This window comes from Pseudorasbora parva, chromosome 10 (assembly GCF_024679245.1).
Source record: "Pseudorasbora parva isolate DD20220531a chromosome 10, ASM2467924v1, whole genome shotgun sequence".
In the NCBI taxonomy this organism is placed as follows: domain Eukaryota; kingdom Metazoa; phylum Chordata; class Actinopteri; order Cypriniformes; family Gobionidae; genus Pseudorasbora; species Pseudorasbora parva.
The window spans coordinates 22088491-22101343 of record NC_090181.1 but is presented as its reverse complement, the minus strand read 5'-3'; the positions used below and the strand labels follow the sequence as shown (position 1 = coordinate 22101343).

The 12853-nt window shown below is 36.3% G+C and overlaps 1 protein-coding gene across 2 annotated transcripts in view; it reads left to right on the top strand.

Moving 5' to 3' along the window:
* Window positions 1-11910, top strand: part of ugp2b (UDP-glucose pyrophosphorylase 2b) — a 31075-nt gene extending 19165 nt beyond the window's left edge. For both annotated transcript variants that reach the window (XM_067455529.1, XM_067455528.1), the window contains exons 4-10: window positions 251-436; window positions 4630-4763; window positions 6528-6825; window positions 7392-7589; window positions 10625-10867; window positions 11084-11188; window positions 11272-11910. In XM_067455529.1, coding sequence (XP_067311630.1) covers window positions 251-436; window positions 4630-4763; window positions 6528-6825; window positions 7392-7589; window positions 10625-10867; window positions 11084-11188; window positions 11272-11379 — 1272 coding nt within the window. In that variant the 3' untranslated portion in view covers window positions 11380-11910. The remainder of the gene's footprint in view (window positions 1-250; window positions 437-4629; window positions 4764-6527; window positions 6826-7391; window positions 7590-10624; window positions 10868-11083; window positions 11189-11271) is intronic.
* Window positions 11911-12853: the final 943 nt, after the last annotated feature.

The window sequence follows — 12853 nt, the reverse complement described above, 5'->3', positions numbered from 1 at the left end:
TTCTATGATTCTTGAAGACTGACCACAGAAATGTTCATAGTTGGCCTTTGACCCCCTCAGATTTTTTTAATCCAAGATGAATCCAATGAGGCACACATACCAACAGCAACAGCATCTGGATGACATTTAGAAACGTCAGTATAGTTACTGAATGTAACTCCGGTCTTTATAATATATAAACCTCCAGATGCTGAAAAAATGTATGTATGCCCTGACTGACAGTTGCTTCACTTTCTTTTCTTTGTTTCAGATCCAGCCATACGATAAGATTAAGGTGAAGGGCATACCGGACAACATAGCAGACAGTCTGAATAAGCTGGTGGTGGTGAAGCTAAATGGAGGTCTGGGAACCAGCATGGGCTGCAAAGGGCCCAAGAGCCTCATTAGTGTCCGTAACGAGAACACTTTCCTGGATCTGACCGTCCAACAGATTGAGGTTAGTCACATGACACTGGAAGCTTGCAGTACTGCGTTTATAGTTTAACCCATGTAGGTCTAGAATATCTTCCCATTCATCTCAATGACAGTTGTTCAGCAGGGGCTAAAGTGACCATGCTAACTAGTCAAGCTTTGATCCCCTTGGTTTAAATGTGACCCTGTCTGTGAAAACCCTGCTAAAGTCATTTTTTTGTGATTCACTGTTTTCTACATAAAATCATTCTACATAATGTAAAGAACATTCTGTTAAAATATTACATTGATATCTCTAATATTAACTGAGTATGGCTATGTTAAAGATTTGCTGAATTTCGGGCTCAGAAAATCATGTTTTTGAGAAATTCCAATGTAAACACAAGCTTATTTTTAAAACTGCAACACATTTGATGCATAATTGTCCTGGATATGAGCCATATACCACATTAAAGCTGAGATTCTCCCATTTTCAGTGATATATGACACATTTATAGGAAAGTTCTTAAAGTTTTTTAAAGCAGGCCTATTTATTATGAGGCATATGTCCAAAAAGCACAAAAACATTCAAACGAATTGGGGGTACAAGAGCTTGATTGTAGCAACAATTACCAAGTCATTTAATTGAAATTATTTGTATAACTTTATTAATAAAATTAAATATCCATGGAAAAAGTCATTAATATACAAAACAATTAATATATTACATTTCAGTTGAAAATCTCTAACTTAAATTATTTTACTGGGCTACATTAAGTACAGTACTGGAGTAAAACTAAAGAGAGGGATAGTTCACCCAAAAATGAAAATTCTGTCATCATTTATTTACCCTCATGTACCCTCAACCTGCACTTTCTTCAATAAACCCGGTTATATAATTATTCGGGGTAATTCCACCGAGATTAATATTGGAAAAGATGTTTAAGCAATCAGCTATTTTCTGTTCCTGCTCGCGCTTAAGTGCTGCCATGTCAAATGAACTTCAAATTCATTAATCCAGTGTTTCCCAACCTTTTTCAGTCATGGCGCCCTTTGAAAATGTTCTAAATTTTGTGGCACCCCCTCCCATAGGTTACGCTAGGGGTGTAACGGTACAGATTGCTCACGATTCGGTTTTAGGTTCACGGTTTCAGGTTCACGGTTTCTGTATGGTTCGGTATTTGCTATGTTCATGGAAAAAAGGACTACTGTCAAATAAAAATAAAGAAAACAACAAATAACTTAAATACAAGCAGCTATTGAGCAAAGATAATAAAATAATGCTTTTTTCTTTTCTTTTCAGGTAGGTCTAACATTAGTTTTTAGGTAAATAAATTGAATAAAGTAATCAAATGAAGAATTACTGCATATTTAACTGTTTAAATTAAATATTATTCCTTATTAAACTTATAAAAGCTTTTCAATCAAGAGCAGTGCGTGATTCCTTATCTTCTTTGACATTAAACAGACAGCAGTAAAGGCTACTGCCCCTTTAAGACCCAGGGGTATCGCTTTCTCGACTGTATGTTAACTTAAGGCATATTCAGACTATGTTTGCTTGGATACTCATCAAGATGGGCATGTTGACATCGGCTACTTCTTGTGTGAGTTTGTCCGTTCAAGCGCAAGACTTGAAAGAGAGCTCAATATAGTTGCGCGCTGAGATGTGCATGTGCGGGCTTTCAGATGACCGCACGGAGACAAATCTTCTCACATCGCGATCGCACGTGAGTTCTCAATCGCGTCTACTGGCTCTACACCCGTATTCATATTCGAAGATACGGCAGCACTCACATGCATTAAACAAAGTTTACTAAGAGAGACCGTTTGGCCCACGTTTTTTTTTTATTATCGGTGTTGTTGTAATGTATAACAGAGGAGCCGGCACATGTATCCATCGACAGAGACATGCATAAAGCATTATTTTCAAGTTACAACCCATATTAAATATGCGACATCAGATGTGAGATGAACCGCGATGCAAAGTGCGTGCTGAAACCTTTTACGCGGCACGCCGCGCACCCCGGTTGGGAAACTGCATTAATCTGACGCACCCATCCACAACATGTTTTAAATAGACACATAGCAGGCCTAATATGACTTTAAATTAAGATGGTTATTATTAGCACAATGTTGAGCTACAAAACAAAGAAGAAAATATTAAAATATTGGCGATGACACGAAAATATCTTGCCAGACATCTGACAATCGTGCCGATTGATATTAATGTCTTTCTCTTCCTAATGGTAAAAAAAAAATAAGTTCCTGAACTGAATAACATACGAATCAGCTGGTGTTGTTGCGCTGAAAACCCCCTGAGATGATTAAAATCGATGTTTAGGGAGCCCGCATTTGATATTTTTTTTGTGCAAAAATCACTAATTTCAGTATTTATAATGTTATGAATTAAAAATTGAGTATTCTATCTCAAACCCCTTTGTATAATTTATCATTTAGACCAATAAACACAAATTACCTATTTTTTGTCATTTTTATGGCTATGACACTTTGGCGATCAAAATCTCATAATTAAATTTTGCAACTTTAGCCGGGGTTTCACAGATGGGGTCACAAATTACTATCACTACCTTTCAAAATGTGCAATTAAAAAAAATCATAGAATTGTAATGTCTTTCTAAAATCCTTCTTGTGTTTTTATCTTGTGAGACAGTTATTTTAAATGCATCTCAAATAGGAGAGCTTCTCAGATTTAAACCGAATGAAATATAAATGAAATCACTCCAGCTGTGGAAAAAGCAGCAGCTGTCTGAGATTTCGGAAAGCTCCAAATAGACCTCCACCCATAAGTCTTAAATCACAAACATATGTTCCTCTGTCTTTCCCTTTTCTTGCTCTACTCATCTACAGCTGTAAAACACAGGCACATTCCTTCGTTTATACAGAGTGAGCATTTTGATCAAGGAGCAACAGGCTCTGTGCTAGTTATTTCTCTCAGTGCCATGGACTGTAGGTAGTGTGCATGAAAGAGAACTTAGGGTGAAACTGAAACAGAGAGAGCTGTGTTCTGGGCAAGAGGGAAAAAAGATAGGGGCAGAATACTGAGCCCTGTGGGACGCCCTCGCTGAAGAACACTCAGCTCAGTGTCTCTTCCGCAGACTATTTACCTGCCTCATGTCGTCAGATATCCTGCTCACTGAATAAGGCCCATTAGTTCATGTAAATGGGTAAGTTGTCCTTCTCCCACAGAAATACAGGCTGTCAATTCTGTGATTAGCAGGCCTTTACAAGCCCTTAGGCCAGTTTATACCATTTGGCTTCTCTTTTTGCTAGAACTAATGGGCATACATTCATTACAGAAAACTGAACTAAAATCGGTCAACGTGTTGTGCTATGTTGAAAGGCATCTGCATTCATTTGGACATGTTCCTTTTAGTTAAGGATTTCTGAAAATTATCAGAATATTTTAAGAATTACATCTGAAACTGGTGTCTAGCACTAGTCTTAAACTGTGCTCCAACAATAGGCATCCTTTTTTTTACTTACTATGTTTATTGCAGTACTGTTGATATTGGCCAGTTGACCTAATACTTCTATTGTGATTAATTATTGACTGTGTTCATCAATGTAACTGTCGAGATTAGATAGGAGAGATGTCTACACTGCAAAAAATGCTTTTCTTACTTAGTATTTTGTCTTGTTTCTAGTCCAAACATCTAAATATTCTTACATTAGGAAACATTTACTAGAAAAGTAAAAAATTATTGTCTTGTTTTTGGAGGAAATTAAGAGAGTTTTTGTTTAAAATAAACAAAATAATCTGCCAGTGGGGTAAGCAAAATAATCTTATTTTAAGCAAAAACTCTTAATTTTGAGTTGATTTTTCCCAAAACAAGACAATTACTTTTGCTTATCTAGTAAATACTTCTTGTTTTAAGAATTTGTAAATATTTGGACGAGAAACAACACAATAATACTAAGTAAGAAAAGCAGTGTATGTCCACCTGAGACTGTTAATCAGCTTGTCTCTGGTGTTTAAGATCACACGTTTACAGCATTGCTGTAAATAATAACTTTTATTATTTAAAATGATGGATTCTCTCAGTTAAAACAGAATGTGCTGCTGAATGTAATAAACCTGACAAAGGTTCTCAGACACTTTGAACCTTTTAAACCAATAAGTTATCCTGTAATAGTATTGATGAGACATTGTCGGATCTCAGTCATTGTTAACTTGCTTGATAATGTTTTAAGTTCATTTGTTTTCTTTTGTCTCTTCAGCACTTGAATAAAAAATATAATGCTGAGGTTCCACTTGTGCTAATGAATTCTTTCAATACGGATGAAGACACCAAGAAGATCTTACAGAAATACACGCACCACAGAGTCAAGATACACACTTTCAACCAGAGCAGGTATAACCCGCACATACAAGCGCACACACAAACCTGTTTACCTGACATAAAATAGACTTACATTTATTTTTAAATAAAGCTAATTATATTAGATGCAAACCTAAACGTAATATAATAAATAAAAACTGTACATTTTTTCAGGGATGTCATGCATATTTTTATTTGTATTAGTATTATTTTTTTATTTTGTAGCTTACCTTATAGAAATAAAGCATTAGCACTGACACTGCAAGGCAAACTGTACCATATCTTGCCATTGTAGAGTGTATTTTGTGAATCAAAGGCTGCTCTTTAAAGTCCTGCAAACCTAAGTCCTCCATTAGTACACTGAGTATGGTCAATCAGCAACAGTAATTTAAACAGAAGGCAAAAAAAAAAAAAAGTTTTGTAAAGTTTTGGACAGATTCCTCCAATCAACAGCACACACAAAAATCTGGTTCTGCATTAATGGCATACGGTGTGAGAAGTTCCAAAATTCATCAAAATACGACAACTTTGGGGCACTATTAATTTTTTACCTATTCTAAGATTACTGTTAGCATTATAGTTACTTGCGCAATGTGTAGAATATCGGATATCATATCAATGATTGTCAAATGATATTATTGCTGCTTCCACAGATGTCCGTGTATATTTTGCATGTAATGCATACGTTTTTGCTAGTACTTATCTGTATTTAAATGTCAGACTCAGAAACATTTTGTCATATATGATGAGCCCTGATCACATCTGGTTCAACACCAGCCAAAGCGCAAACGCAGATTTAGAAGTTGATCGCGTGAAACACTGAACATTCTAATAACACAAGTATGATCGTAATCATTAAAAGGTTAATTATCAAAAAAAAAAAAAAAAATCGTCTTTTGAAAGCTTTTTCAAAAATTTGGGTATGTGCCCCTTCGGTTTAAAAAAGGCCCCTTCCAAATTTTAGATTTATCTGACTATAATCATAGTAAGTATTTTGAGTATTGCTAAAACACACCAATAATAGATGTTTACACAGGAACATTTATGTAATTTGAGCACTATATACAACTCTGCTGATGACATTTGCATGAGCACACACATCTAACAAAAACACATTTTGGCATTAAGGTTTTGGCACAGAGAGCACAGGGTGAGAACTTGAATTTCTTCACCCTCATAATGCATGCGGCTGACCCTTAGCCTGCAAACACTTAAAAGTTTTGTTAAAACAAGTTAAAGATTGATGAGGTTTTTAAGCAATAATGGGGATATGTTAATATTTAATGGACTCGTCAGAGCTGAAATTTATCTCAAAGCTAACAACAGATGCTCGTGGGATACGGTTACATATGTTATTCAGAATACAGTGCTAAAAGATGACATATTCAGTCCCGGTTGAAGCTGAAGCTTGTGGAAGAGACAATGTTATGAAAGTAAGAGGAGGAGGATGAAGGCTACATAAAGCGTCAGATGTTTTCCCTGGTTTCATTTGACCTGAATAAGGAGCCAGAGAAGATTTTAGAGCCCCTCTGAAAACACATTTACATAAGCAGAGTATTTTTTGTGCCAATGAAATAAACAAGGCTTGAAGTGTGATTTTCTTTCTGTAAAGATATGATACTTAATGTGTGTGTTTGCATCTAATTCATCTGTCCATTTTATCTATTTTATTACTTCTGATTATTATTATTTAAAAATAATAATATGGACAATAACCAATTTGATGCTTATTATTACATAAATCTAAGGGGTTAGAAATATTAGAAATTCAGACATTCTTTCTCTGAATTTTTTCAGGTATCCACGGATAAATAAGGAGTCTTTGTTGCCTGTCGCTACGGACATGGGCATGACAGGAGAGAATGCAGATGTGTGGTATCCACCTGGGCATGGTGATATTTATGCCAGCTTTTATAACTCTGGTCTGTTGGAGCAGCTCATCTCTGAAGGGAAGGAGTATATCTTTGTCTCCAATATCGATAACCTGGGTGCAACAGTAGACCTGTGTATATTGAATCACCTGGTGAGCCAGCCAAATGGCAAACGCTGTGAGTTTATCATGGAGGTCACAGACAAGACTAGAGCAGATGTGAAGGTGAGAGGATATTATTTATGACTAAGATTGTACAGTAAAAAACACAAAAAAGTACAAAACAATAGTGTGACTTTTAAACAGTCCAAGTGTATTTAAATTTTATGCAAGACCTATACAAATTGTTTAAAAAAATTAAGGCATGTTTTCCACACTGTTTTTTAATTTCGAAACAGGATGAATTATGCAAAAATAAATGCAAAAATAAATAAAATAAATAACAAGTTATTGTGAACAATAACTTGTTCACAGGCACTATTTAAACTCTTACATGCTTAGCTCAGCTCTATTTTGATACTTAAATTTAAATTAGTGACAGTATTAAAACATTTTTATATTTCTGAACCGAAAGACAAGGAAAGATGACAGATGTTTAAATCAGGTGTAAAGAGGGCCAGTAATTCTTTACTTATAGACTTTAGTCATTTGCATTTACTTCCATATAGATAATTCATTGTCTTGGGTGACAAGATTTGTTCATGCCATAAACATAAATGAGGTGTATTTGTGGGGAACAAGGCTTGTATTTGTTGCATTTCCATTGAATGATGCACGTTTTTGTTGTCTAGGGAGGTACGCTCATTCAGTATGATGGTAAGCTTCGGTTACTGGAGATCGCCCAGGTTCCCAAGGCTCATGTTGATGAATTCAAATCAGTGACCAAGTTTAAGATCTTCAACACCAACAACCTGTGGATCTCCCTATCTGCCATAAAGAGACTACAGGAACAGAATGCCATGGACATGGAGATCATAGTAAACCCTAAGGTAAGAAAAGTCTAACTGTAAAAACTTACAGAAACCACAGCTTGTGTGGAAAATCTGTATATTACATATTATAAGTCTTGTATCTAAGGAATTAGTTATATAGACACTTTTCGTTTGGATCAGAATGATATCATTCCTATTGGGGTAGATGTGCTTTTATATGCCACAAGCTTCAAATTGGATTCGATCTTTTGACATGCGCACACAGCTTTCATACTATTTGTGCATACTAGCCATCCTCCTACCATTTGCTTCTTTTTCTAGTTATAGAAAGCAGACTTAATATTTTTCTATTCAGGCCATGCTGCTTATATTTATCAAGCAGTTAAAAAAAAAGGTGTCTGTCTGTGGATGAGAGTCTAAAGCAAGGACTCATGGGACAATGTTGTCCTGCTCCACTTCACCAATGATGAGTGCACAGAGAATTTTAGAATGACAGTCATGTATGACACTATATTCAACAACAATGGCTTCTTCCGTGTGTTATGTCATTACAACATTTTTGTCATTTCTATAACTGAACTTTCCAACTTTCCAGTTCAGCTTTCAGTCCGTCTTTACATGTCCTATCAAATTATTAGAAAAGGTTTAAACTAACCCTTACAATCCGAACAAAATGTGCCAAATTTATTGCGATTTACATAGCTACAGCTTGTGACTTTTGTCCTGAAAGTGAAGCCAAAGCATTTCAATCGCTCCCTAGTGGCTGGCTGAAGTATGGGTCATAAACACCTCTCTGTAATCAAATAAGACGCAAGCCGAAATTAAAAATTCAATTACACTTCAAATGTTTTTTCCCAAAGATGGTGTCTTTTTTAGGTGGTCCTTATATGACACAGACGTATAGTATGTTCAACACAAGTGTTTGTTTTTGTAATAAGTTTGGGTTCAGTTAGATACTTAATGCTATAAAAACAAAGTAACGTCAAAATTGACAGCTGTGCTTGAGATTGAGTTTGCGGGAGCGGAAGTATGGGCAGGACCTTGATACCAAAGATCTATCTTAAGGTCACTACTGTGCAGACTCTGGGGATTTTTCTACAATGAAAGGAGCTGAGATGTGTCGTCCATCTTTATTTTAGAGTTTATGCTTTACACAAGTGCTTTAACAAGCTAATGTTGTGGAGACTGTGTATAAGGGCTGTGCAATATATTGAAATTATTGAAATATTGCAAATGTACATATCGCAATATGCATATCTCAACGGTGCGCAATATCTGAATGATTTTGATAGGCTACTTCAACATTGTGAAAAGTGTCCGTTTTAGGTTGACACATAGCAGAGAATAGACTGGGCACATGACTGTTACTTATGGGACTTGCTTAATGTTAAAAAGAGTTATTAAACGCAATAATTTGCGAAAAACAATAACTTGCAGTCTCGTGCTATCTGAGACACACACACACACACACACACACCAAAAAGTGAACAACACTGCTGGTCACTTTTTGAAATCGGAAGTTGTAGAGATGTTTTCTTTTCACAGAAAGAATGTGAAACACAAATGGTTTATTCTCAGTTTTTAAATATTTTTTTAAAATATAATTTAAATAGATTTTACATACTAATTGCAATATTGTATCACATATCGAATTTCGCATTATTAAACAAGATATTGCACATCGCATTTTTCTTCAATATCGCACAGTCCTACTGTGTATAAATGTCTGTTTTATACCATATCTCATTTTTAGATCATTTATGGTCTAGTTCAAGGCTTCAGTGTATGGTCAGAGGGTTTGTAGAGGGTTTTACAACTGGCGAAAAAAAAGTACATTTATAAACCACTTCTGTTGGGTTTTCTGTTCTCAGTCCATCACAGGAGACTAAAGAAATGAAAGGTAACCATAAGATGAGATGTGTTTTGTGTGTGTCAGTTTATATTATACTTTAGGGACAAAATTCTTAGAAATTAGCATCACACTCCTTTGTAGACATTCAAGGACCTCCTCAACTGGAAAAACTACTGATACATAAAATACAATTGTTATCTTTCTTATTCTTTCACTGTGCCAGTGTGCCTAAACCAAACGCAATGCAGCATTTTCAGTTTACAAGTGGCAAATAATTTGTCCTCTCCACACATGAAGCTGGTTAAGACAAAAGAGGTTGATCTGGTTATAACACAGTATAAAACATGCAAAGTTGGTGTTGTGTTATACATTTTATTTGCAATATTGAAAATCAGTAGAATTCTATGGTATGCAGCTATGCACTTAGATAATCATTAAAGTGTGTGTCTGTGTGTGGAGTAGTACATAGTTTAGCAGAGCTTCCTATTGTAGCACAAATTCTTCCCCTAAGGCCCAGACTCTCATCCAGCAGAAATTTGAGTCCATTCTAGAAAGCCTTCCGCTTAACCTTACACTTTTTCTGCCTGTATGATACCAAGACCCCCTTCACAGTGCTTGAAGTGATACCTCTCACTTCCTCTGTGCCATTTAACATCACTGTTTGTTCTTCATAGAACAGGTACACATGGATTCTTAACAAATAACATAAGTCAGCATGAAATGAAAATTCACCCTACCTGTTTTCTAAATGCATGCTGTCAATCTTATTGTGAGCGATTCATGCATGCATATGTTTCATTTTTCCTTATGTAATTTTTTAATCAAAATGTCATTAATGGAGTGACAACTCTGGTGATGAAATCCCAATTCATGTAGTTCGATTAATGGATACAAGTCCCTACCCTACTTTTTTCTTCTTCTTTTTTTTCCACTCTACATCACAATACAGAGAAAAAGATCTGTTGCTATTTCCATTTCAATTCGACTTTAAATATCTTCTCAGGTCCAATTTTATAAAAAGTGGGGTATATAAAAGACTGAGACTGAAAATTAGTTGTTTATTTATGTATTTAAACTTGCATATAAATATGTTTTAAGAATAAAATTAATATTTCTAAGTCATTAATCAAATTAGAAAATGTATGACATTGACTGTGATGATCAAATAATACATTTGTCTGGACAATTATAAGAGAATTACAAAGCTGTTGTGTAAAATCATTTCTTTCTCTCTCTCAAGACTCTAGATGGGGGTCTGAATGTTATTCAGCTGGAGACTGCGGTGGGTGCGGCCATCAAGTGCTTTGATAACGCCTTGGGCATCAACGTGCCTCGCAGCCGCTTCCTGCCTGTCAAAACCACATCTGACCTCCTACTAGTTATGTCCAATCTGTACAGCCTGGAGGCAGGGTCTCTGACCATGAGCGAGAAGCGTGAGTTTCCCACAACTCCTCACGTCAAACTGGGCAGCTCTTTTACCAAGGTACTGCACCTAACAAAGCATTCACAACACATGATCCATTCAAAACACATGGTGTTCCTCTCAAACTACACAGTGTGTACAAGGCACAATCACATTACCGATGTGACTTTACCAAGGTCTGCCAGGCAGAAATCCACAAAGATCACTCACAAGAGACGTATATTTTCCAATCCAACTAATAATTAGCAAACCTTGATCCAGTTTTCTGTCTTTCAGGTTCAGGAATACATCACACGATTCGAGAGCATTCCAGATATGCTAGAGCTGGATCACCTGACGGTGTCTGGTGATGTGACCTTCGGAAAGCAGGTCTCACTGAAGGTAAGAGCAAAGAGCTTCTTAAATTCTGCAATCAGACATTTAAGCAGGATGTTGCACAGTCTGATTATTCCTGTCATCCCTAGGGAACAGTCATTATCATAGCCAACCACGGAGACCGAATCGACATTCCGGCCGGCTCTATGCTGGAAAACAAAATAGTGTCCGGAAACCTTCGGATCCTGGACCACTGAAGCCTTGGTGTCATGTGACCAGGATGCAGAATCACATGACTTATCGACACCTGCCGCTGTCCTCATCATCATCATAACCAACCCCGGAGATAGAATCAACTTTCCAGCCAGTTCCATCATGAAATTTAAACCAACGATCCTAGGGCACCAACATTTCTGTGTCATGACCTGGATGCCAAATCACATGACCGACCCATACCTGCCACTCTCAAAGCCTCTATTAATGGTGCTGATCACAGCACTCACAGACACCATACAACTTTTACACCATTCCATAGACATTCATTTTTAGTACTCTTGTGTTGGTTTTTTTGTGTGTGTTCATTTTCTGTCCTTTAGTATTCCTGAAATGTAATTTACCCTTCAGGGTCAGAGCCCTCTATTCTACTTGCTCGAAAATGTGAAGGAAAAAATGCAAAGCAATAAGCATTCTGTGACGGTGAAGGCTGATGGTTCTGTCTTTGTGTTCTAGAACCTGTTCTAGATCCTGAAAGTTCTATGGAACTGAATAAAGTGCAATATGGAATAGAACACGATCAGTTCCTGTATCTTCATTTCTGCTTAAGCTGGACTTCACAGAAGTTTCACTGGAAATTAAACCCACGTGCTTGTTATCTACAAAAAATAAACAGGAATAAGAAAGCGAGGGAACAAATATGTGCACAAGGAAGGGGAAAAAAATAAAAAGAGCGTCTACATTGCAGCAGTGTTTGAGGGCTTACACAAGGTCTCCCAGACTCCCTGGAGGCTGGAGGTTATTGTGTTCCACTGGTCTGTTAATGTGAAACCAGCCAAGCATTAAACTCGCTTTTAATAACCAGCACACGGAGCAGGAAACACACGCACTCACATTGGTGATTTAGGATTAAAAAGGTCCTGAGATTGTTTAATATGAAAAATGGGTATCCATGTTGAGATTTCCTAAAGATACATTTAACAGTGTTTTTAAAGATTAACCTGAAGAAAGCATTAGATGACGCCACAGGTAAATTAATTGTAAGGAAATAAATAAGGAAATTAGTACAATACTGATACATTTAAAAAAAAAAAAAAAAAGTTTGTTTGTTTGTTTTGGATTGAAATCAGTTCCTGTCACATTATTTTACACCGCAACAGAACCACATGGGGATGTACATTTTATTTTGGCGAACACTGTAATAGTGTCACAAGATGAGCTCATTTGAAGCAAAAACAGGAAATAGGTCTGACCGATGATCACACAGCTGCTTTCCAGAGTCTGGTGGTAGTTAAAAGTAGTTAGTAGAGGTTTGTCAACCATGAAAAACCCTTGAATCATTTTCACAGGAATGCATGAGGCAGGTCACCTCATTCAATAGCACAAATTTACTTACTCAGAAGCGTGAATCTTAATTGGCCTTTCGAGTGCATTCTCAATGTATCACAATGAATTTTGTCCTAGTTTTTTTTTTTATCAATACATAATAGGGTCAGTGTTATAATAGTTGCTACTAAT